This window comes from Cibotium barometz, chromosome 13 (assembly GCF_041138505.1).
Source record: "Cibotium barometz isolate CiBa-2024 chromosome 13, ASM4113850v1, whole genome shotgun sequence".
NCBI classification, from domain to species: domain Eukaryota; kingdom Viridiplantae; phylum Streptophyta; class Polypodiopsida; order Cyatheales; family Cibotiaceae; genus Cibotium; species Cibotium barometz.
Window position 1 is genome coordinate 3,446,538 of NC_141058.1, and position 27,514 is coordinate 3,474,051.

General features: G+C 42.2%; 1 protein-coding gene across 1 annotated transcript; it reads right to left on the reverse strand.

The window, feature by feature from the left end:
• Window positions 1-659: 659 nt before the first annotated feature.
• LOC147632280 (7-deoxyloganetin glucosyltransferase-like) lies at window positions 660-4,021 on the reverse strand. Its single transcript, XM_086807091.1, has 2 exons — window positions 3,060-4,021; window positions 660-1,822 (listed from the first exon to the last, which is right to left on the reverse strand). The coding sequence occupies exons 1-2, from the start codon at window positions 3,766-3,768 to the stop codon at window positions 849-851; spliced, it is 1,683 nt and encodes a 560-aa protein (XP_086663217.1). The 5' UTR covers window positions 3,769-4,021; the 3' UTR covers window positions 660-848.
• Between the last annotated feature and the right edge of the window lie 23,493 nt (window positions 4,022-27,514).

The following is a 27,514-nucleotide window of genomic DNA, read 5'->3' on the forward strand; positions in this document are numbered from 1 at the left end:
GAATGATTGATTTGCTGTATGGCATCCAAACCTACGTTTGAGTCCATCCTGTTCCTTGGGCCAGGGAGTGCTACATCTTTTGGGGTTCTAGGGAGAACCAGTTTGCTTAGGGGAAACTTAACAAAGAAAATCCCTAACCCTAGCACTCAACCAGCTCTCTCTCTCTCTCTCTCTGAAGTGAATCTTCTCTCTACTCTTTGGAATTTTTGGATAGACCCAAGGATAAGCTGAGACACATTTTCCACACACTGCATGAGTGCTTTGTATACAGTCCATTTGTATGTTGCATTACTGGTTTCATGTTTCATTTCGGTTCACTTAAAATATTTGCAAATTTAGGCATCAAACATATTGCTGGAATGAAACTACCCTAGGTGTAGGTCTCTTGTACAAGAACATCTTGAAGTGAGCTTATAAAAGCCTGAACATCTCAAGCAAAAGAACATCTTAGCTCATTGTTTCAATGACAATTTCAAAGATAAATTGACACACGCATTCATGTTAAAGTCTCGGATATAATTATTAGTACAGTGACTCACAACTAAGGTTATGCTGCCATACTAAGTCTTACAAAGCACATTGAATGTCATACTTGTCACTTAGTTTAATTGTCACTTGACTTAAAACTAGCTAAATATTGAAGTAGGAAGGCTTACAAATGTTTAGAATGAGGGTGAGATGTCATGAGATTTCTTATTGTTTTGCCAGAGTGAATCAAGTAGAGCTTCTGACAGGGAAGAATTCCTCAATGTTGAATTTTAACACGAGCACATATCACACCTATTTTGGACTTGTGCACAAACTAAACTGCTTGAATATTGACCTGCTTTTAATCTCAATGAGAGCAATCATGTCAAAGCAATCTTCACACTCTGATTTCTCAGGGCTTCAATGAGCTTTTCCAAGTGAATGTTAGAAGCCCCTTGAGGTTGCACTGCCCGCCTCGCGGCTTCTCTAAGCTTGCCAGCTCTCTTTCTCATCTCCTTACCCTCCTGTTCTTTTAATACAGTTCTTACCACCCTCACTACATCCGTGCTCTTTACCTTGCCATCATCTTGCCTTTTGAGTGCCATCCCAATCTTCCAGACATCACACACATATGCACAATTTGTGGGCTGGTCTGAGCTGAAAGCAAAAGGGATCATAGGCATCCCCATGCTCACGCTCTCTAATGTTGAATTCCATCCACAATGTGTAAGGAATGCGCCTACTGATGGGTGCGAGAGCACTTGCATTTGAGGAGCCCATGGGACGATCAGCCCATACTCCTTTGTATCTTCCATGAAACTCTCTGGCAAAATGTCAGCTACATTGTGAAGAGATGATCTAGACCTTATGACCCACAAAAATGGCTGCTTACTCGCTTTAATCCCATAGGCAATGCCTTCTAGATCCTCAGCAGAAGGGTTGAACACGCTCCCAAAAGAGACGTACAATACAGATTGATGCTTTTGGCTATCTAGCCACTGGATGCAGTCATTCTTCTCCTGCAGTAAGCTGGCTCCAATGCTGGTGTCGTTCTTGTCACCCCCTTCCAAAAATGCTGCGGGGATCAATGGGCCTACAAGTGAGACTGGAAAGGGGAGCTCTGCTTGCAATGCCTGGTATGCATCCTTCTCAAGCTCTTCAAAAGAGTTCACAATAACTCCTGCACAGTTTCGGAGGATGCCGAACTGCTCCTTGATAGATGCGACATAGGGATTGGAGATGCTGTCACTATAAAGTAGAGTGGGGAAACTTGAAGGATGAAGAGGGGGCACACCAGGAATACAAGACACTTTGTCATTAGCTTTTTGGGGCTTAACTTCATCTTCATTGCATCCTGTAAGACAGTAACATCATAAAGCTTAAACTCTTGACAACAGTGTGAAAGTTGAGGGACCAGTGCACATGCCCTTGTAAATGCATTAAGGACATTCTCTTGTCAATCATACAAAAGCTTCAGGCAAGTATGCACCTGTATGCTGGAAGAGCTGGGATTGCATTCATTTTCTATAATTATTCGTGAACATACATGCATGTTCAAAACATGTCCCCTATGCATTCTTTGTATCATTGAAAATATGAAAGCATATTTGCACTAGTCTTACGTACGGTTGAGGAATCACATGGCATAGATATATCCATCCACATCTTTGAATAAAAGCATGTCAACACCTAAGGTGGCCTCTTTGAGGTGCTAGTCAAAGGTCCAGGCAATTGGTTCTAGGTAGATTTCGGGGGTGCCTGTGTACGTGGCACCCCGCAGGCCCCAGCATGCCTCAGTACAGACAGTGGTACAGACAGCCGTGCAAAAGAGTTATGAACACACGTCGGTGCGTTTGCTGTGATTCGAACCCAGGTCTCTGCCAAGGGAGGCGAAGCTCCTATCCACTACACCGCGCGCACACTTGTGACATAAACACATGTCCATAACACCTTATGGACATATGTCTACAAATGGGCCCGTCACCAGCCATTGACCGGTTGACCGGGCCCACGGGGTGCCACGTACACAGGCACCCCGAAATATACCTACAGCCCAGGCAATTTGCACCTAGCAAGTTATAATATTAAGGAGGCAATTCATTATGAAAACAATTATTAAGTTTTTTTTTGCATTTTCAGATTCCTGATTCGAAACCAAAATGAGGGTATGCAGGTGTCTCCTGGGGCACTATGGCACATGAGCTCCATTACTATGGAACATTCCAGAAAATGATAGGTCCATACATGATACTTCTCGTGAAGACTCTTTAGTACCAGAACCGCCTTGGTACTGGCCACCCTTCTAATTCTTTTAGCAAGAAGGGAATGGATGTTTATATCTCATTTGGTACCACAGGGGGTCACTTGTAGCTAATTACAATTAAGCATTAGGGTAAAATGATATTTATGCTGTAGTAGGCATTACATGCACATGCCGATTATATGCACATGACTGCTATGACTTCTTGGCATGCACATGACTGCTACGGTGTCCCTTCATCATCCACAATGAAATGAGCTAATTACATTACACCAACGCTTGCTCGTCTTTGCAAAAATGTAAAATGTAAGCCTTAAGGGTCATATTGTACCTGGAGAAGCTTTCTTGTTGCAAGGGAAGAAGCCATTGGCAGCAAGTAGAGGTGCATGGTAGTACATGGAGCCTACAGAAGTAGACTGGGTCCAAAAGAATATACTCGGAATCCCGAGCTCCGCTGCGACAGTGTGCACCCAAGGGCAAAACGACCCGAACACAACACAAGAAACAGGTGGGCTTTTCTGGTTCAAGCTTTGTAAGAGCTGCTTCAAGGGGTCCTTCATGTTGTGAGTTGCGAGGTGGAACTCGTAAATCCTTGGGATGAGGTCAGTGTAGTCGAAATCGGGCGGCAAGCCATTGTCTACCCATAAGAATTGAAGTTTACTGTCTTGATGTGCTTGCATGATGTTTGGGGATGGTGAGCCTGGCGTCGATGATGTCGAACGCGTGTGTTGGATGCGGTCGTGGTTGTGCTTGTTGTTGATGAAGGTGACCCTCACGCCCTGCTTGGCGAGGAGCACCTTGGCGAACTGCATCATGGGGTTGATGTGGCCCTGCAGAGGATATGGCACCATCACTACATGCAGCTCTTGAGCTGCAGCGCTCGTGCTATCTTGAGCTGCAGCGCTCGTGCTATCAATATTGTTGAATCCTTGGAGCGCTCCTCCTGCATGTGCACAAGGAAGGGCGACTTTGTCATGCAGGTTTTTACTCATGGCTTCAATTTGCTGAGAAGAGAGAGAATAAATTCCATCAGCCATCATAGAATCACTGCAGGTCTGCTATTCTGCTTGGCACTGTAGTTTTTCTCCTGAGTGTGTATTGCACCTGTGTGTGTGTGTTTGTGAGAGAGAGAGAGAGAGTGTGTGTGTGTGTGTGTGAGAGAGAGAGAGAGAGAGAGAGAGAGACTCTGAGAGGGGTTAATTATATGCCTGAGAGAGCCGAGCAATCTCATATATAAATGCTCCGCAGCTCCACGATGACTATGCGGCTCAAATTGATTCTCTTTGTGTTGTCACTGTGTGTGTCATGGTGCAGTGTGTCACTGTGTGTGTCATGTGCAGCGTGCACAGAGAGAAAGTGCAGAGGGAACACCCCAGTCGGAGACTCCCGTGTGATGATTGTTCGGTGACTCCGTGTGATGATTGATTTGTTGGCAAACTACCACCACCACATGTTTAGGAAATTGTAATTTTGAATTAGCTTTTTCTTTTTATTGAAATATAAATACAACTAAATATTGAAATTTTTGAGGGGTTGTTTTTCCTTCTTTCCTCAATTTGAGAAAGTGTAGAGAGAGAGAGAGAGAGAGAGAGAGAGAGAGAGAGAGACAGCCCCTGAGTTCGGAGCCTCCGTGTGATGACTGATTTGTTAGTAAACATGTGTTGTCCCTCAGTCGGAGCCTCCGTGTGATGATTGATTTGTTGGCAAACTACCAACACGTGTTGGAAAAGTGTGTCTCGTGAGTCATTAGAGATTATTTTTACTAAGCCTTACATCAATCATCATGAATTTAAAAGGACATTGTAATTTTGAACTGGCTTTTTCTTTCTATTGAAATCTATAACTAAATATTGAAATTTTTGAGGGGGTGTTTTTCCTTCTTTCTTCAATTTGAGAAGGTTTTTTAAGAAATTGAACAAGTTCTAGGTTAAGCCGAACCTATTTTTTTCCCGAACCTGGGTCTCAAGGCACGATCTCTAGTATAGAGGGACCCTCCAGCGTTACGCACGTTCGCCATAATGCACAAGCCGCCAGTGCCCAGGCTGCCATTTAGTTGCAGTAAACGGTGAATGGCGAGCAACAGTCTGGAATTTTGAGCGCCAAAAAGCACGCGTCCCCACACTCAGGGGCCTCTTGATCCCCCTCCTTTCTAAAGTCAAAAATTTTCCCTCCAGAAAATAAAAAATTTCCCTCCTTTTGTGCATTAAAAAGACCCCTTCTTTCAATGTAAACTTGCATGTATCTATTTTTTCCATCATCTTTTGCTCATGTCACTCCCACAACCTCTTTGTGGTGCTATCGCTAATGCATGCATGGCCACTATCCTGGCAGTCCAAGAGTAGCTTCTCACCATGCAAGCCATTGCAAGCCATTGAGGAGGAGTTCAACAATATAATATAAGAAGGGCTCGAAGATGACTCAAAACACATCAACAATGAGGACCATGACTTCATTGATGAATTCCCTACTCTTTCACATTTAATGTTGATGTCGGCAAAGTCCACAAGGGATCACTACCTGAAGGACTCCACACATGGTGTATGGTACATGAAGCCCCGAAGTACAGACTATTGGGACACATTCTTTCGCTACTCACACAAGGTGATGATGTGAGATTTAAGGAACATCTACGTCTTCCATGTACCTACTTCAACTTTGTGTGTGCCTTAGTGCGGGATGATTTGGCACAAAAAGTCATTCCAGTACAGATTGTGACTGCTATTCCAACGAGGGAGTTGTCAGTGGAGAAAAAGGTAGCAATGTCTTTGCATCATTTGGGCATTGGCATCCCTATTCACAACATCACGGCTCTTTATGGTGTGGGGAAGTCTACCGTTGGTAGAGTTTTTCTCCAGTTCATTTGTGCAATTTTAAAGCATCAAAATAGGTTTGTGCATTGGCCACATGACTCTAATAAGATGAAGGATGTCAAAGAAGGATTCGAGAGCACACAAGATTCCCTAATTGTTGCGGTGCCATAGATGTCACACACATTAACATGGATCTCCCATGCGGGGAAGCTCACACTCACTAGTTTGATTACTACCATAACTACTCTATTTGCTTGCAAGGTGTGGTGGACTCTGATATGAAATTTTGAGACATCATGGTGGGCATGCCAAGGAGCTACAATGACATTAGAGTTGAGAGAGAGAGAGAGAGAGAGAGAGAGAGAGAGAGAGATGACATTACATAGCTTGAGAACAAGAGATCATATTACCCTCTTGATAACATTTCCTCAATGACATGACAAGAGAGAGAGATAGAGAGAGAGACAGTGAGAGGGGGGGGAGATAGAAAGACTTATTCAAAGAAGGAAAACGTGCTCTAGTATGAGTGACAATGTTTAAATGCTAGAGAGAGAGAGAGAGAGAGAGAGAGAGAGAGAGAGAGCTTGATAACAAGAGATCGTATTACAATCTTGAAAACATTTCTTCAAAGACATGATATTACATAGCTTGATAAGAAGAGAGAGAGATAGAGGGAGAGAGAGAGAGAGAGTGAGAGAGATAAACCATAGGCAACCCAACTTCATTTCCTCAAAGTCATGGCATTACATAGCTTAAAAACAAGGGCAACAAGTTGTTGTGAGGTAAAATGTGAGAAAGAACACTATCTACCCGCATTGCACCCATGGAGTTAGCAATGTGAGCAAGAGCCCCACATATTGCTCTTTTCACGTTCTAAGCCCTCTAGGCGAGCCGTGCGGTCCACCTCCCTATGCTCCTTGCTTGCCTCCCCAAGTTGAAAACGAGATGCACGGGTGGTCTCACACTCTTAGAAGAGTGACAATATGTTCTTCGATGTCTCCACCAACTCCTTGAGATTCCCTGCAAATCTTCATGCCTTCTTCTTGTGAATGCCTCCCTTTTGAGCTTCTTCTTCTCTCTTTTTATGATATTCCTCTTCTTTCCTCTTTCCTCTTTCCTCTTTCTCTCTTCCTCCTCCTTCCTTCTCTTTTCTTCTTCCTCCTTTTTCCTCTTTCTCTCTTCCTCCTCCTTCCTTCTCTTTTCTTCTTCCTCCTTTTTCCTTTTCTCTTCTTCCAGATTTTTCTTCTTTTTTGCTTCTGCGGTGGCTTCCTGTTTCTGTCTCTCTTCTAGTTGTCTTTTTCTTTCTTCTTCTACTCTTTGCTTCTTTACTTCGTCTGGGTCAGGCATAGCAGCTCTTCATCTACTTTGAGCTTTCTTTTCTTGTTGGCCTTCAGGGCGATTTTCTACCACTCTTCTTCATCATCCATGTCATCTTCAAAAGAGCTAAAGGTCACTCTAGTGGGTTTTGAGGATCCTCCAGCTTCACGGTGTGGTCGCTCTATGTGGGATTCTTCGTACTCGGGATCTACAAACCTAGCGGCTTGTGCGATGGCCCTTAGGTGTGCATGCACCACCATGGGTTGTTTTTCCTCGGCGCATGTGGCCGCTCTTTTTTCCAAGTTCTCCTTGTAGATAGTGGCCCAATTGATCTTTTCTCCTGCTTCTGCTGCCCTGAGAAGTATGTAGTTCTTGTTTGACATGTCTACTGGTTTCCCCACATGAGCATTACATTCTGTAAAAAGAAAATAAATTACTCTCTCCTCGTCTCATCTGCCACATCCTTGACTTGATGCATGTTGCCTGTTTTGGGAATCTCCTCCTCCACTTTGGGCTTCATGTCGTAGGCACCCCTAGTGCATGGTGCACTACGAGCTCTAAGATCTTGATGGGTTCCTTCCCTTCCACATGTACAGTGTTCATTTCAAGAAACTGGTTGATGAGTTTTCCCCCATCCTCGGGGTCCTGAAGATCCTCCTAGTGGCAATTGAGAAGCTTTTCAAAGCCACACTTCCTCGCCCACTCCTGGTGGTCTTTCTTCCTTATGTCGGGAATCATCATTGGCATGCAAAGGCTTTTCTCTGGCCTCTTGTCTGGCCTTAGACTCTTGCTAACATTTTTCATGGCTTTTTCTTCTGAGAGAGAGCGTTGCAAGTTGGTGAGAGAGTTGTGTGCTCAAGAAAGCAGGTTGAGAGTATGCATGTTCTGGTTCCTTGTTCTCTTTTTTGCGATGCTTTTTCCTTTTTCCTTCCTTTCTTGGGGCATTGTCATTTTCGACATCCCACTTCTCGATGTGATTTGACTCATGATTCGTATCATCCCCATCGCCGTCTTGGCGCGTAAAGGCATTAAAGTTTTCTCGCTGCCTCCACGTCTTACCATTGCATGTGGAATTTTAATGTAATTTTGTGACAGTTGTCTTTCATGCGGTTACTTATGCTGACATCGTGGCAATTCACATTGTTGATGTGGATCTGACTAGCGTACATTTGGTCACTTTCTTCTTTGTTGTCTTGGTCTTGATTTGTTGTGGAATTGTGTTCTTCTCTGCGGACTAGCCACCCCTGTGGAATTATTTTGCAGCTCTGTCGCTTTTTGGATTTTTCACGTCATTGTCCACTATTGAGATCATGCCATAGCGGATGCTCCGGACTAGCTCCTTGTCCTCTGGTTTTTCTTCTTCTGGTGTAACTTCCACCAGTTGGGCCATGTATTTCCTCATCCCGAAGAAGCTGTTCACTATTTTGGGAAAAGGCGTACCATTGGGACTCTCTAATTTGAAGGCATTTTGACTGACTGGGTTTTTCACCATGAATGGTCCTATCCACCAAATTTTGAATTTTTCGAGGTGCGATCCCAACTTGGAGTTATGGACCAATACATGTCTCTTTACTTGAAAATTATGTTCTTGAGATGCCTATTAGTCCAAGATTTTCTTCTCCTGCACTATCTCCGCCCCCCTGTAGAGAGCTAAGTTGTCTTTCTTCTTCTAAGGCTGGGAGCTGTTGTATTCTGTGCTCCTAGGATTCTTCCATTGGTAGCTTTTCTTAGATTGCCACTCTCAAACTGGGTACCACAAATTCCATGGGCACTATTGCCTCCAGCCCATAGACTAGTTTGAATGGTGTTTGCCCTGTTGAGACTTTGCAAGGTGTGCAGAATGCCCGTAGGGTTATTGCATCTAGCTTCTGGTCCCAATCATCCTTGTTGGCATTTATAATCTTCTTGAGGATTTTGGTTAGAACCTTGTTGGTAGATTCTTCCTGACCATTGCACTATGGGTAATAGGGGGTTGAGGACTTCTTGTGATTGATTAGGTACTTTTCCATCAACCCTTTCATCACCTTGTTCATGAAATGGGTGCCCTAGTCACTGACTATTTCCACCGGCAATCCGTGCCTAGCAATAATGTCCTTGAAGAGGAACTTCACCACCTCTTTTGCAGAATTGCTCTTCACAGCTTCATCTTCCGGCCATTTGGTGAAATAATCAGTGACACAATGATGTATTACGGCTTGATTACTACCTTTTGTGGGAGGCTTGATTGGTCCAATAAAATCCAATCCCCACTTCATAAATGGAAATAGTAGCAGTATGGGTGAGATGGGCAATCTATTAGAATCACCGGGTTGACCCATCCGCTCATAGACATCATGTTGCTTTTCTTCGCTATTGGCATCCCTCATGACCGTGGCCACCATAGGCCTGCTTGCAAAATTTTTCAAGTGTGATTTCTCCGGCCATGTGTCCTCTAGGAATGCCACAATGTGCTTCTCTTAATACTGCTTGTTGCTCATGGTCTGGGACACACCTGCGTAGGATTTGGTCTATGCCTCTTTTGTAGAGCTACCTTGCAATCATAGTGAAGCTCCTATTCCTTAAGGAAATCCTTTTCTTTCTGTTAGCAATGTAACCTTCCAGGAAAGTTCCATCCTCTAGATACTACATCATATCTCCCACTTTTGCAGCTACTACTGTGAATAGGTTGGTATCTGGGAGTTGGTCATCCACTCCAGCTAGAGCAGGTTCTCCACAATCCAGTCTGGACAGAAAGTCCACCACCCTTTTCTTTGCTAGGCATGGATGGTGAACTCAAACTCTTGCAGTAGAAGCATCCACCTTGCCATCTTCCCCACTAGAAAGGCTTTGTTCACCAGATAAATCAGGGCTTGATGGTCCACGTGGAAAACAAACTTGTTTCCCAAGAGGTAATGTCAGAACTTGTTCACAGCATAAATCATTGAGAGAGCTTCCCACTCTGTTGTGCTGCGATTCCTTTCCACCCGTGTGAGGGCTTTGCTAGCATAATGAATGGGTTGCATATACCCCTCTTGCTTCTCTTGCATTAGTGCACTCCCACTGCTTTATCTGAAGCATCTACATATGCAGTTGACACCATGCTCTTTAGCCATTGGAATGCCTTTTGACACTCTAGACTCCATTCATAGTTTGCATCTTTCTTGGTAAGTTCATACAATGGGTTTGCCACATGTGATAAATATTTTAAAAATCTAGAATGCCACTTAATCTTACCAAGGAACCTCTCTAGTTGCTTAATATTTTGAAGAGCAGACATCCTGGATATGGCTTCCGCTTGAGCAAGATCTATGGTCAATCCTTGGGCTGACACAATGTGTCATAACAGTCTCTTGCACCATTCTTTGAAAAGTAGCAGGTGCATTTTTTAAGCCAAACATCATGACAGTCTCACCATGAAGACAACCCACTCAGTGAATGAAGGTTGTTTTATCCCTGTCTTTTGGCACCATTTTTACCTGGTTGTACCAACTAAATCCATCCAAAAATGAGTACATTTCCTTTCCAGCTACCTCATCCAGTAAAGAGTCCGTAAATGAGAGTGGAAAGGGATTCGAGATAGTTTGTCGCATTTAGCTTGCGGTAGTCCACACAGATTCTGATCTTCGCGTTCTTTTTTGGGAACTACAAAAATTGGAGATATCCAAGCATCTTTTTCTTGGCACAATGAAACCTACTCTTAGTAGTCTATCAATTTCTTCTTTGTCTTGTTTGGCATAGTTGGGGTTCATTCTGTACCTATGTTGTCTGACTGGTATGGCTCCTTCTCTTAAATTGATGTTGTGCTGGAAGAATTTCTTCTTTGTCTTGTTTGGCATAGTTGGGGTTCATTCTGTACCTTTGTTGTCTGACTGGTATGGCTCCTTCTCTTAAATTGATGTTGTGCTGGAAGAATTTAGGGTCAATGCCCTCCATGTCCTCGTACGACCAAGCAAAGACATCTTGGTATTATTTCAGTAAGGACACCAACTCTTGCTTGAATTCTTCTTCCAGTTCCAGACTAATCTTCATAGGTTTTCCTTCTTTTTCATCTCCCAGATTCACCTCTTGTAGTCTGTCCAGGCTTACTTTCGCGGCATTTTTCTTCTGGTTCTCTTTTTTCTTCTGCACCCAATCACCGGATCTCTTGAATATCTTCCTCTTGCTCCAGATTTCGGGCCCATTCAATCTCTTCCGAAGCTTTCTCCTGCATGGTTTTGCTCAGTTTTGTTCTCCTTGAGCCCTTTGGTTTTACGAAATCTGATCCTTTTTTCTTCATTTCTTTGGCTACTTCTTCCGCATTCTCATCTTTTGCTTCCACATAGTGCCCCATCACTTTATCCACATGTAAGATGTACAAGGGCACCAGGTCAGGATGTTTGTGGAGTATTTTGTCTTCTTCATTGCATCGAAGCCTTTTGACATATTGAATGTCTCCGCATGAACTCGCCTTTGAGCAGGTGTTACTGATCCCTTTATGTCGGAAAGATCAACATGAACTTTTCGCTTCCCCTTTCTGATAGAGATTCTGTTTCTGCCCCTAGTCCTCCTTTACTTTGCCATGTCTCAAACCAGGGCCTTTCCAACAACACCCAGTAAGACCTGGTGTGGTTTTCAGTGGTTATTATGACCACCAAGTTGACCTTGAAGTCTACTTGTTTGATTTTCATTTGGACATTCTTGATAATTCCTTCAGGAACCACCATTCTATTATCTGTCATTCTTATGTTGAATGGAATGGGCTCCCATTTGAGACCCAATCCCACTGCAGTTTCCTCAGTAATGACATTTACTTCGGATCCCCCATCTAGTGCTGCATCATTGATGAGCACATTGTTTAGTTGGATTATGACTTTGGCCACTTCATCATCTTTGGATGCTAGGAGTTCCCCAACTTGCACTCTGCTGCATTCTGGGATTTCTTCTTCTTCTGAGTGCTTCAGTTTCTTTCTTGGTCCTTCAGTGCTTGTCGGCATGAAGATTTTAGCCTTGAATCTTGAACATAAGTCCAGCACTTATCTCAACAGAACCTTTCTATCCTGTAGCATTGATACTACATTGAATCTTGGACATAAGTCCAGCTCAGCAAAACCTTTCTATCCTGTAGCATTGATACTACATTGGTTTGCAACAACCAATTAGCATCCTTCTTGCTTTCTTCCAAGCAAATTTCATTTTTGTGATCTGCACGCATCTTGTGCAGATTTTCACCTGCTTCCAGGTGATCTATGATGACTTTACATGAGCCACCCTCCTTCTACTTGTTGTTGCCTTGCCTTCTTTCTATTTCCTTAGTGGTTTGGATCCTCACCTTCTCCTATTGTTCTCAGTCCACAGTTGCCTTCTTGCGGGCTTTGGGTGAGTCCCAAATATCTAGCGGAGTGAGTACTACGAGGAAATGAAGACCTCCCTAGACTCTAGCAGAGACAAGATTCACCACCGAGAGTACTTGACCAAATACCTTCCTCATGCATTGAGGGTGGAGGACCACGAAGGAGATGACTATGCTGCTGGAACTCTAAAAGATGTGCTCCAATCTACGGAGTTGAAAGCGTTGAGGTAGCAGAAATGCTGAGACCACCCTACGGGCCGAGCAACAAAGAGAGGAAGCTGCCCAAAGCCTGCAGAGCGGGAGGGTGGGGATATATTTCATGCGCTCCCCCTTGTCGTGTAGCGGGGGAGTGCATGAAACACTTTCCACCTGGAGCCCTCATGCCAGCTCAGCAGAACCACCTCGGGTACTTCTTTTCTGTTGTATTCAACCTGTTGGAGCGCGGGCTTTGAAGGCCACCACCGCAGAGGAGCACACCGAACAAGAAGAAGTCGCCTATGTATATAAACGTTGTCCACGTCAGCAATAACCTTTGTTGCTTGCTCTCCTTGCCCAGAACCTTATATGCCAAAGCAAGAAGCTAAAAATCCATTTATTATTTTTTTAAGCAACTAAAAAGTTGTTAGTGTTAGTTTAGTGCATAGGCTGGTTGCGCCTTAAGCCCATGGCTCTCATCCCAAACAACAAGATTGTCCTAGTAGTTCACCCTCTAATCTCTTCACAAATAGTATTAACTCTACAATCTCATGTTTTAATCTAGTCTCAAATTCTCTCACCATTAGAAATTTCCCATGTTTTTCTGATCACAAAACTCCTCAACTCATTGTATTCCACCAAATAGTACGTTGTATACAATGTGCTCTAGTGATTACAATTCACAGCTCAATGTATTAAGAAAGTATAGCAGAAAGTGTAACTTCCCATGAGCTCTCAAGACTCAATGATACAAAGATAACAATTATGGTAAAAGGTTACGAACGATAAATGTTACAAATGGCTCTAGAATGATAAATGTTGCAAATGACTCTAGAATAATCTATTTATAGGTCCACCCGATGACATGTGTGCAAAGAAGCAACCCTGCATGCCCAACTCTTTAATCCGATTCCCATCTGCCTCTGCAAAATCATGTATGGACCTAATGTTGAGTTTGGCCTTAGCTTCTGCCAACAATGCTTGGTCGTCTCTATCCACCCTTCTCCTAATCTCCGGCCTTGGCCTACCAATAGTGCTTGGTCATCTCTACTCTAATCTCTGGTTGGGATTTTAATCTTTGCTTCCTTCTAGATAGTATCATTTCCCCAGGTTCTTTTCTCCATCGCCCTTAGTGGTGGCAAAATGATCTCCAACTGTAGCAGCATCATCTGATTTGTTATTGTCGATGAGATTAGTCGTGTGAGATTATACCATGCATCTACATGTTTCTTCATTTCTTTGTGTGTGGCTTCAAAGGACCATCTAGAGAGTTGCTTCTTTACCCTAGATCTTTACTATTTGATAGTGAAGTCTTGCATCCATTGGCTCTTGTTTTGAAGGATAAAGAACCAGGAAGAAATGAAGAAACCCATCCTCCTATAGACCCATGCAATAAAGTTGCTTTATTGGCTGAGGTATGTTCTTAATAACTTGTGTGTAAGCACTTCATTTTCTAGTAAAACAAGTTGCAACATACTTTAAAATTATTCCCCAATCGGGAAGTATAATTCAAAGTTTCTCCTATGGTGTTGCATCCCTCGGTGACATTCACTAAATTAAGCTCTACTCTCTTGCTCTATCTTCTTTCTATCCTTGAGAACCTAGTAGGTTTTAAACATTATGCCCCTAAATGTGTTCATGTGTGGGGTCAGTTATGCACCTTTGAGAGTAATAGTTTGACCGACTAATTCAACGTATCAACTGTGCGCGACCTCCATGAGTCATCTGTTGGCTTATCCAGGACTTATAGACATAAGATGTTTTCCTGCAGCTTCACTATTCAGAGGAATACTCTCTATCCATGAGCTGGCATGAGGGCTCCAGGTGGAAAGTGTTTCATGCACTCCCCCGCTACACAACAAGGGGGAGCGCATGAAATATATCCCCACCCCATTCTTACAAGGGCCTACCAAACTATTAGGCAATTCTGGAATGCAGAAGGCGCAAGATTTGCAATTTACGCACACAAATTGGTTGGCTTCTATTGACAGACTGAGAGGGGATGCAAATGGTTCTCTTCAGCAATATAGTAGCTCTATGATTACTACCAACATGATGAAGTGAATGCAAGCTTTGGAAGATGATTACGTGAACACGAATAAATCATGTGAGAGAGCATGTGATTCTTTGAAAGATTGCATGAACCTTCCACGGTGACTAAAAGTTCGGTAAGACAATCTTGTGCAGCACTAATAATTTTACTTAGAATGAGCATAGGAAGCACAATAATTGAATATAGGCCCATCACTTGCTATTTAGTATTAAGGTTAGATCCTCATAGGGTTGACCAATATAACATGGCTAGATCCTCATAGGGTTGTCCAATATAACATGGGCATCTTCATATATTCTGAAGGTGCTCTCGTGTTAAGCTCTCTTGAGACACTTCCAAATGCCATGTACTTTAGGATTGTATCATAATGAGAGCCTAGCTTATATGGTTGGACACTTGGGGGTAACTTAGTCACTACTTACTCTTGGGGGTAACTTAGTCACTTACTCTTGGGTGTAACTTAGTCACTTACTCTTGGGTGGTCTGGTAATAAATGGCTTATCAAATATAAAAACTAAGCTCTCATCTATGTAATAGAGCTGTGTATTGCTATTTTTTTTTCTCGAAAGTTTCGAGATTAGTAATTACTAAATGTATGTTTGTGGTAGAGATGCTCTTGAGCTATAAGTTGATGCACTCTTGGTCTTTTTGGGTGGAAAAATTCTAATGACTATGCTTTTGACTTTATCCTTTGCTTATCATTGTGTTCTTCTTTAACATAGATAGAATTAGTGTTTTTTAATGATTCACCCAAACTCTACTAGTTTTCTAAGTTGGGGGAGTATGAGGGTAATCTTTTTCTTTTAAAGAGGAGGATTCTTCTAATGGTGAATTTTGGACATAACTTTGCTAGACGGTTGTGCTAATCAATCAAGTTCCAATTGCATTCTCTATAAGAGCAATCATACACACAAGGTTACTGCTAAAAGGTTTTATATGGAGAACAACATTTGGATCTTTTTACCAAGCCATAGTGTGTCATAGCAAGGATAGCTTGATTTCTTGGGCAACTTGTGCGATGGATACTCCAACTCCATTCCTAAAGACTTCTTCATTGTAATCCCAATATTTTCATACTTTTCAATATCATTGATGAGATTTAGCTTTTTGTTTTAACTTTCTACTAGTATGCATCCTAGTTTTTGTTTTTAATCAACCAACTAAAGCTAAATGTTGAGGAAATTCTACATTTGAAGATTCTCATGAAGTTCACATTTGTTGACAACATTCCACCCACTTCATGCTCTCACCAATTTTTTGAGTAGTACAGATTTCTTGTGTCTATCTTGAAGGGTGCTCAACCCTTTTTACTTTTGTTAATCCTTCATAAATTGGACCCTAATTTCATTTGGATAGATAGCATACTGCTTCTTCACACCACATCGTGTGCATGTACCTCTAATGCATTCAATGGAGTGCCACTGAGAGTTTGCAGACTTTGGACAGAGAGTTGGCTCCCACACAGACTTTGGACATAGCGTTGGATACAACTGTGGCATCCGCCTCCCTACCTTCCATATCAGAACAAGCGAGGTGGGATAGTTGGTATGCATATGCATTGGTGGCACTTTTCGTGAAAAGGAACCTTATTCCTCATATTTTCTCAGGTGAAACTACTAAGCTGCACTTTACCTGATGCATAATGAGGCATGATGGCCTACTTGTGCAAGTAGTTAGAGTCTGAGCATATGAATAAGGGAGACTTAATGGATGAGTTTCTCACAAGGATCAAAGATCTAACACTAACAACTAATTAGTTGCTTAAAAAAATAATAAATGGATTTTTAGCTTCTTGCTTTGGCATATAAGGTTCTGGGCAAGGAGAGCAAGCAACAAAGGTTATTGCTGACGTGGACAACGTTTATATACATAGGCGGCTTCTTCTTGTTCGGTGTGCTCCTCTGCGGTGGTGGCCTTCAAAGCCCGCGCTCCAACAGGTTGAATACAACAAAAAAGAAGTACCCGAGGTGGTTCTGCTGAGCTGGCATGAGGGCTCCAGGTGGAAAGTGTTTCATGCACTCCCCCGCTACACGACAAGGTGGAGCACATGAAATATATCCCCACCCGCACAGCGGGAACAAGAAGAGACTGCCTGGGAAACGAAAACGCTTGCCCATGAAGCGGAAGTGGCTAGAATGCCGAGGGAGAGAATCTACAAAAAGATGAAGAATATGCTTTAAGGTTTGCCACATCATGCTTGACGGGAGGAGAAGGACAAGGGCACAGACCCACACCTCAAGACAAGGGAAAAGGTTGACGAGAAGCGGAAGAGAAAGAAGATGACCAAGGTCACGACTTCGGTGGTCATGATGACCTACCGCCTTCTCCCAGCCGCCAGCTAATCCTCCGTCCACAAGGTGAAGTAGGACCGTCAAGACTCCCTCTCTCATAAGAAGCTGATGATTGCCGGCCGTGAATAGATGAAATAGTCCATTGGACTATTTCATAAGAAGCTGATGATTGCCGGCCGTGAATAGATGAAATAGTCCATTGGACTAGTGTGATGGACATGTAGGAGATAATCAAGCAAGACCCATGTCACGACCCTCTGTTTTTCTCTTGAAAGTATGCAAGTGTGCACGAGGACATAGTGGACAGTGTGAATGGCACCAATTTGGGGCGGCCAAATGATTAAAGTCCGTTCTCATAACCCATGGGGACAAAGATTGGAGGGGACAAAGGTTAGTAAAACCATTAAAAATAAAAGAACACTCTTTTTGGTGAATCGTGGCCTTTTTTGGAGGGTTTACGTTATTATTGGGGGTGGTGTGCTTTTTGGCTCCTGAAAAAGGCTGGTCGGACCAGCAAACTTGGGTGCTTTCTCTTTGACGGCTGAACACTAGGGAGCATAGGCGGGCAAACTGCAGGGCATTGCACAGCTCAACAGGCCCACCCACTTTCTCGACACATGGAGGGCTGAACTGCAAAGACACACCTCCCTTTTCTAGTGGAAAAACAACGGGGACTGCGCACATGTTTCAGCTCGGTTAGCTCATGGAGTTGTTATTCAACACGTCTTGTGTTCAAATCTCACTCCTGCCGGATAGATCTTCTTAGGTCTCTTGGGATTGTTCCTACGACATTAAAACAACGTTCTTCAGCTCTCTCTCTCTCTCTCTCTCTCTCTCTCTCTCTCTCTCTCTCTCTCTCTCTCTCTCTCTCGGAGAGGGGCGAGGAGATGGCATGGCAGGCAGCACATAGGACTGAACAGCACGCCTTCTTCTCCCTCTTTGCAAAAACGTTGGCAGGCTGGTCGGGCCAGCAGTCTGGGATGCTTTTGGCTGGTGGGCAGGGTGATACACTGAGACTTGGGTGCTTTCTCTTGACGGCTGGTCAGTAGGGAGCATTGGCAGGCAGAACAGCAACGTACACGCCTTCTTCTTTCTGATGAGGGGGCTGGCAGGTTGGGCTTCAGGAAAAGGAGAGCTGAGTAGGGAGCACAACTCTTTGAGGACTGGTAGGGCTGGACACAACAGGAAGCGTTGGGTTGGATAGCAATCTTCCCCATGCGCTTCTCTCTCTCTCTCTCTCTCTCTCTCTCTCTCTCTCTCTCTCTCTCTCTCTCTCTCTCTCTCTCTCTCAGGAGGAGGGTTTTGGCAGCTTGGAGAGTGGATTCCAAGGACTATTTATGGGCTGTTTTGGTTGGCTGCAAAAGTACAGGTCACTTGGATGTGTTTCGCATGGGTGCATGTTCATAGAGTAGATTGCTTTCTCCTTGCTTGAAAGGAAGAGAGGGACCTACATTTATGGGCATATCTATGTTTCCAGATGTTTCATGAGAAAACAGGTCACTGGATGTATGCAATTGTGGGCACTATCTTTGAATGGTGCTGTGTATGGTTCTGTGTGGAAACAGGACAAATGTTTCAAGGGGAAACATGCCTAAGGGTTTCATGCAGGAAACATGTGTTTTTGGTTTCTCCAGGAGATAGGTCACTTGCAGGCAGTGGGTATAGGAATGACACATGTTTTGGGACAACCTTGCTCTGCTGATTGGACAGGGATTCGAAAATTCATGATTGAGATGGATAGTACCCTTGGAAGGCAGAGAGGGTTGGTACATGTGTGTCGACTGTATGGTTTGCTGTGCTCTGATGTGAGTTCTCTTTTGGGAAACAATTTGGAGTCGTTGTTGTGATGCAGGAGCACTAGATGTGTCAATGTGTGATGTTGTTCATAGGGTGAGAGGCTATGGATGGTTGTGGCAGCCTTGATCATGGGAGAAAGCTTCTATATACAGGACTCAATGTGAAAGAGTCTTTTGATGTGAATAATAGCTAGAATTGTTTGTAGATGCCGAGTTTACATGAAGCCATGATGCAGGGTCTTTGCAGGCTTCAGGAGTTCTACTGTGATAGCTGATTTTCCAGCTTTATTGTAATCAAAGGTCTTATAATCAATTAAAGAAATAGCCACTGCGTTTTGAGGTCAATCGGTGTCCGTGTATTGTTTGTAGGAGCACTCTAGCTCCCTCTATTTGTTTTCCTTTTCTACCCCTATCAATTTTTGTGGATGCAGAATACTCTCATGGTAATGCTTGATGCTATTGCAACTGCTGCTTCTAATGTGCTACAAGAAGGAATTGATGCCAAGAAGGCGGAGGATGACACAGCGCAAGAAGGAATTGATGCCAAGAAGGCGGTGGATGACAGAATTCAAGGCTCTGAAAACCCAAGTTGAGGCTGCTACTACAAAGCAATTGCAAAATCAAAGAGAAGTGGAAAGCTTAAGGACTGCCAAGTAGACGACAAGAAGAGAAAAGTAGGTTGCTGAGGAAGCTCACCAAGGGTTGGTTGTTGAGCTCGAAATTGCGGTAAGACAAAGGAATGAACATAAGGAGGCGGCTGAGAGGAGCAGGCTGAGCTCATAGAAGCCAAAAAGGAAGTGGCCGGCCTCAAAGTGCAACTACAAGGCAAGAAGCCAATTCGTGGCCATACAAGGAGCTAAAAAGAAAATACATTGAAGCCCAACAAATCAATGAGCAGAAAGACAAGCTCTTGAAGGAAGAGCAAGCGATGAAGAGGCCTTAGCTGGAGGAGACCACGAAGCTAAAGTCGGAAATTGCAGGTTTGCAAGAGAATCTAAGGACACAAGCTCAGAATAGAGCTTCAACATCCGCTGCACCATCAGTCCCAGCTTCCATGGTGCCGGAGCAAGATCTATAGAAGATCATCCAAACCTTGCAAATGGCTCAGGCGGAGATGCAGAAGCTCGAGGTTAGGACCTAGAAAATGATGCCCATTAGGTGAAGCAGTAGCTAGTGTTCCTCGGGTAAGACATCTTCGACCAGTTCAAAGCCTCTCGCACCCCAAGCCAACAGGTAGCCTTCCAATTGAATATCTTGCGGATTGGGGTTGCCCATAACGAGCTTGATCTAAATATGCCCATAATTGAAGATATGATGAAGAAATTGGTTAGAGGCTTCACATGAAGCAACATGTGCTTATGGGCTACTTTGCAGGGCACTTTGATATTGTGGACCCGAAGTCCTTAATTAATTTGCCAACGTGTGCAATGGTTGCTATTTTTAAAGCATGGCTAGACCTATAGAAGAGAGAAGCACTACTTTTGAAGAGGAAATGATGGAGCCATTGGTGCTTGAGGTGCCCGACCTTATCTTCTTTCCAATCACTCTTGAGGAGGTACAAGTGGCCTATGACGAGATGATGTCCCTTAAGAAAGAAGTGAAGAAACTGGTCGACATTTTGAGTGATCAACCTATCACTTCCTACTCCCCTGAAGGGATAAACACTTTATTTGTCTTGGTGGTGCATCAATTGAGGCTAATGAAAGATATCAAGAAAGAGGAATAATCTAAATTCCATCTAGCCTACGCCTCAACCCTGAATCAGACTTACACAATGCTAAACTGTAACTTGGTTGAACACAATGCTAATCAATACACTTAAATACACTAAGATTTGATGGACACATGCTCAATACAAGAAGTAATTTGCTGAATTGACAAGAGACACACAATGAGCCGGAACAGCCGGCCCCTCCCTCAAATATATATTGATCTTGGGAGAATCAAGTACATAGTGTCATGGGCATTTCTGACCAAATTTCCATACCAATGTATATGAATACAGTATTGCAAACAAGTGGTTGTCGGTGTAGACTTGCAACTCACACTACCCTCTCAAGTGGTTGTTAGTGCAGCCTTGCAACTCACACTACCCTCTCAAGTTGTTGTCGGTGTAGACTTGCAACTCACACTACCCTCTCAAGTGCCCATGTTCCCTACCATTTGCTCTCTATTGTTCCACCAACACATGGTAGCAACAATCTGCAAGAGAGCACGTAGGACAAGAGAACACTACACAGGGTATGTGATCTTGTAATCCGGTTCCTCCCTCTTGCTACTTGCTTTCATATTTAAGCATAAAAGCTTACCAATTGCAAGTAGAGTCGATGACAATGGAAGTCTTTGCGATGGAAGTGCTTTGAGTGTCGAAATCTTCGATTTGTCGCAATTCTTTGCGAAGACAAAAGTCTTTAAGAGGATGAAGGGAACCCTAGGAAAGCTTCCCCTATGGTTTAACTTGAGAAAGGAGGGTTGAAATTAGGGTTTTCAGCAACAAGTCCAGAAATTATAGCAAGAAATAGAGCTGCTTTGTTGAATTTTAGTCATTGGGAGTATGTAAGAGAGTGATTAACACTCAGAAACTCTCTTGGAAGCTTGGGAAACACCTTAGCAAGCTTGGATATGGAGTTGGAAAGGAGAAAGTGTAGAAAATACAGTCCAAAAGCCCTCATGAAGGAGGCGCCCTCTTCTAGAGAGAGAAGGAAGAGTGAGGTGGTGAGTTGTCCACTCTAGATGGTAGGTTGGTGCTTTGTGGAGCAAGCTAGAAAGGACACATGGCTGGTTACTCCCTTTGTACAAAGGGGATAAGGTCTGGTGTGGATATTAGGCTTTGTCCACCTCAGGACATCAGTGTGTGTGAACACCGAGTTGGTCATAATTTATAAGTGAGTTTTGGTCGCCCAAAACTTATTGAAGTGTGTATACACTCACTTATAAATTAGTGTTAACTCCTAAGGCTAGGTTTATGACCCAATACTTACCACCTGTCACATGCAGCATAACCATGTCAAGCATATGCACGGTTCGCAGGTGGGCGTCCCCTTACCCGGAACTACACATTGGTCAAGCAAGCATGAAAACAGCATGGAATTTCAATTGCAAGCAAGCACATAAGATGCTATTCAATGCAACATTGGTATGGACAATCCCCATTCATAAGAGTACCAAAATAGACATGCTCAAGGCAAGTACACGAGGTACCAGACCCAATCGGACACCAATCCACCAGACATTTCCGGGCATGTACACAGAGGCACAAGTCCCAATGGATAGCCAAGTCCACAATATCACATGAGTGGCATCAATCCTCGGCATATTTAACTACCACCATGAATACCAGTCCAATGTACATACATGATGAGAAATCACAGGTGGACCAATTGGGCTAGTGGGCCTAGAGTTCATGACTCTCCCCTTCCCTTGCCTTCCCAACAACGAGTGGTGTGGAGTGTGAGAATCTCCATGGTTGTAGATAGATGAAGGGAGTGGTGGAGTGTGAGAGCCTCCATGGTTGTAGATAGAGGTCAAGACTTTTCCCTTCCTGAGTGGTGGAGTGTGAGAATCTCCATGGTTGTAGATAAAAGGAGGGAGCATGAATGTCATGAGTATCTCCTATTTGTTTGGGTGATCATGCATGTAGCTTAAGGGAGGGAGCATGAGTGTCTCTTATTTATTTGAGTGTTGATCAAGCACAAGCTACATCTTAGATGCTTCGATCAAGGGAGGGTGCTAAAATAGTGATCTTGAATTTGTGTGAGTAAGTATTAAAATATTGATCTTGCATTTGTGTAAGTAGAGTTAATGAAATTGTGTGGAAACCTTAGGTCATGGTTCAAAGGTAGAAAGGGTGTGTAAAACCTTATAGTTGAAAGTAATTAGAATTATTAGGAGTCATGTGAGAGTGGCTTAGTGTGAGTAGGAGAAGCTAATGGAATCAAAGAGATTTTAGGACTTTATTGTAGTAGGTAGAAATTTGAGAAAAAAAATGGATCTAGGTGCCTTCTCTAAGGCTATAAATATGGAACCCCCTTTTGATGAAGAAATGAGACAAGCAAGTAATTTTAAGTGTTCACGTAGTATCTTATTTCACTCTTTTGTTTTAAGTGTTCTCATCAGTATTCAAGAGCTCTCACACCTCCATCCACTGTGAAATTTAACATATGTATCCAGGGACTATCCAAAACTAATACTATCTTGGTCGGCTTCCTATTGGATGGCATCACCATTATCCACAGGGACTACACCCCTCAATCTACCTTCACTCTCTTCTTTTTGAAAGCCCTCTCTAAGGTGCTCTGTGTGTAGCCTCTATGGCACAAAGCACCAAATGTATAGTTCTGATTAAAAAATCCCTTGCCTTTGATGTTTTTGGTTCTGGATTTAGGGGTAAGCTTCTTGCTTGTATAGGTATAGCCAAAAGCATAGGCATAGAGGATCCTCAAGAAATAGCCCAATCACTCCTTGAGCACACTACTCTGCCCAATAACAAGAGAAGGAAGCTCAATATTGTAAGAAAGCTTTTGTAAAGATGATGTATCACTTCTTATTATGAATACAATACAGTTTTTGCAAACTTATTTTCATCAAGTATATCATTGTTTTTTCTAGTTTGTACCATCAATGTTTTTGTAAATGCATCAGAAATGACCCTGGGAGCCTGGGGGGAGCACTGTCAGAAAAGTGCGAATTTTGAGCCTGCACCACTGCTGTAGAGCCCAAATTCGCACTGTTTTGGCACAGCTTCCCCAGCCCTTCAGGAGCAATTTTGATGCATTGGATGACAAATAATGTATTTTTACACATGATTAGAGGTATTTCTATCTTGTAAATTACTGTTGTTCATAATCAATGTACTCAACTTCATTATAAATGCATCAAAAATGATTCTGAGTGGCTGCTGGGGGAGCAGTGCCAAAACAGTGCGAATTTTGAGCTTGCACCGTTGCTGTAGAGCCCAAATTCGCATTATTTTGGCATAGTTTCCCCAGCCCTCCATGAGCAATTATAATGCATTGGATGACAAATAATGTATTTTTACACATGAGTAAAGGTATTTTTATCTTGTAAATTACTGTTTTTTATAATCAATGTACTCAACTTCATCATAAATGCATCAGAAATGATCCTGAGTGGCTGGAGGAGCAGTGCAAGAACAGTGCAAATTTTGAGCCTGCACCGTCGCTCAGAGCCTAAATTCACACTGTTCTGGCATAGCTTCCCCAGTCCTCCATGAGCAATTCTGATGCATTGGATGACAAACAATGTAATTTTATACATGATTAAAGCTGTTTTTATCTTATCAACTATTGTTTCTCACAATTAGTGTACTCAATTTTATTTTATAAATGCATCAGAAATGATCCTGAGTGGATTGCCAGAACAGTGTGAATTTTGAGCCTGCATCGTCGCTGCAGAGCCTAAATTCGCACTGTTCTGGCATAGCTTCTCCAGTCCTCTAGGAGCAATTATGATGCATTGGATGATAAACACTGTATATACACATGATTAAAGGTGTTTTTATCTTGTAAACTACTGTTTCTCACAATTAGTGTGCTCAACTTCATTATAAATGCATCAGAAATGATCCTGAGTGGCTAGGGGAGAAGTGCCAGAACAGCGCGAATTTTGAGCCTACATCGCCGTTGATTAACCATATCTGCAAGACCCTGGTATACTTCTGCACGCAATGCTTTCTGGTTATTGCGTATCCATACTAATCTAGATTCTTCCATGCTACTAAATGCATCAACAATGTACTACTGCAAAAGACGACCACCGCGTAGAAGGCATGCATTTGTATCTTCCCTAATCTGTAGTCTATAAGCATAATATTGTCATTGAGTTACGGTCTTAGTATCCTCATTTGAGCCTTCTCTATTGAGTGGAATTCCAACATGCCAACCATCCTCTCCTTGAGGAAATAGAAGAACATATAATAGAGGCATATATGAGCGATGCAAGTTAGATATTTTTTTTATAGCACCTGTGCGTGACATTATTTGAATATCTCTATGCTCCACATGAAAATCATCTCCTTGACCCAGCATGATAGTTGCAACCTCACTTCCTGTAGGAACCAAGTATTGCCGTGAGGTTGATCGACAAGCTTCAATGATGACCATTCTCAAATCTGCATGTGGACTTGACAACAACATTTCTCGTGCATTGAACGAAGTGCAATGCACGAGCGTATGGATTATGTACATATATCATTGTTTGCAACCTTTCAACAATGTTGTGATTTAAAGAGGGCATCCCATGAAGTCTATTCTCTAATTCATGCTCTGTATCATACACATAAGCTGAGCAAATCAAGGAGTCGTATCTCGGGCTCCATCAGGTATGACAGAACTAACACGATGATAGGTGGTACCATGGATTCGAAAATTGAATACTCCTCCTCTCCTTATGAAAACTGACTATCCAAGTGAGCACCCAGTGAAACAAATGCCAAGGCATTATTATTTATAAGAGCGTATATTCTTTCTGTATTCCTTACTTGCATTATCATTACCAAGCAACAACTCGACCAATGGAGGAGGTGGATTTTTCAATGGCAATAAAGAGACCTTCCCACTTCCACAACAGTGTTTGCCTACATATTCTCCAAGCTTTCTTGTCACCTCACACTTCCAAATCATTGCACTACAAAAATGACACTTGCAAGAAAGGGCTCCTAATAATGAGTGAAGAGTACAATCTCCAGAATATACCACCATAGTTGCTGGTGGGTGCTTGACATTCCAAGGCAAAGAAAGCACCCGCCTTATAGAGTGACATTCAGATTTAATATCTTTCACATCACCAACATCAAATGTTATAAAATGTAAATTATCATCCATAGGTATAGCTCATTTAAATCAAATGAGAAAGGGCCCCGCGCCAAATCTCTATGTGTCTGAGCATTGTGAGGTTCATTGATAGGTTCCTGAAGAACCGTAGCATTGAGAATAGTTCTGTTTCTTGAATCCAAGTGGATTCCGCCATGGGGTTCCGCCCTGGGGTTCACTATGCTCCTCATTTTCAACCCTTCCAAATGTTTCAATTCCAGCTATGGCAAAGTAATCCGTAAAATTAGCACCATTTTGTTTTCGAATGCAAGTCCTTGTCTGTGACCATTTATGGCGAGTCATGCATGTTGCATCTAAAATTCGAAGCCGACGTACTTGGTTCGCGCTCAAGAATGTACAGCTCCTAGCCATCTTTAATCTCCTTCGAAACACAAAATTACGAATACTATTTTTCTTAACTTCAAACAACATAATACTTGAGATAGACAAAGAGAGAGACAATGACATAGATATACATACATACATACATACATACATACATACATATATATATATATATATATATATATATATATATATATATAGAGAGAGAGAGAGAGAGAGAGAAAGGAAGGCAGAGCTGAAACATGTTGAAAGATAGAGGATATATGATATATGGGGTATATACAAGATGTAATTAATATATATAAGCTAATATGAATAAGCCTAATATATAGTGGATTAATATATATAATATGGGATAGATATACTAGGCCATAAATATAGGTTTTTTTTTGTTTTTTTATATTGTTTGGCCATGTAGCTTTTATATATATATATATATATATATATATATATATATATTATGTATACTATGTACATGGAAAAGACTATGTATGAGTATATATATATAATAAATATAAAATACTAAGTATATAAGTGTAGTATAAAATAAAAATAAGTAGATATATACATAATGTAGTGAATATATATATATATAATCAAATAGTAGGTATATAATGTGGTAAATATTACGTGGAAAATAATAGTAAGTACCAATATGTATAATAATATATAGAAGATATAAAAGGAGGAAATAAATAGATAAAATGAATAATAAAAATAAGTATATACATAATATAGTAAATATATATCAAATAAGATAATAGCCATATAATAGTATGGTAACTAATAATAAATAGAAAACTAGTAAATAAAATAGAATAAATACTAATAAATATATACAAGGTATAATAGAAAAAGAGTATATTAAATAATTTAGAAAATAAGAAATAAAAAATAAAAAATAAGGAATAAATAGTAAAAAAATAGATAAAAATCAGAAAGAATAAATAGAAAATAGTACATAATACAAAATAAAATAAAAATAGTAAAAATGAAAATGAATGGCTTTGTACACATATGGGGCATCTGTAGATGTGGTGTGTCTGAAGTGTGTACACGAGTGGTTTAGGTGTGCCTTAGGCCTAGATGAGCAACCGTGCTCCTGGGGTGATGTATATACATATGGGTGTGCTCCTGGGGTGATGTGCTTGCTAGATGAGTTAGCAATGGTGTTAGTGTGCTTCTAATGAGGAAAATGGAGTGCGACGGAGGCCTGCTGATGGTGTTGAAATCCATGGTGCTGTATTCTTGATGAAAAACACGCCCCCGGGGGTTAGAATGGAGGTATATGACTTTGTGAACGTGAATCTATGCAGCTGTAGTGTCTTGTGAAGTGAATGGACCTAGTGTGAGTCCGTGCTTGATCAAAAGTGCGGTGTCTAGGTGCTAGTGCAGTGCCTTATGCAAATCAATTGTGCAAAGGACAAGAAAAGTTTGTGCTGGGGAGGCATTTCAAAATTTCCTCACTCATACTACTTAGCCCTCCCCCCTTGCTTTAAAGGTATTCATACCTCTAAGGCGGTACCTCCTTCAGATGCTGGAGGTGAAGTTGTCTCTTGAAATTCTGGGTCTCCTTCTCATCTGCAGGTGGTGGCCTAGTCTCTGTCAAGCTCTAGTTGTTGTAGATCCAAAAGTCTTTGTTGGAGCATCTCTGGCGCCGGTACTTGGGTTCTCCTTAGCAGCCGCAGACTTGGAATTTGTACTTCTATTGGAAGTAGGGCCTCCTGCCCGTAGACCAAATGGAAAGGTGTAAATTGCGTGGAGGCCTTGAAAGATGTCCGGTAAGCCCATAGAGCCGAGGACAAGTACTTGTAGTCTTTCAGTCGGTCCTGTACCTGCTT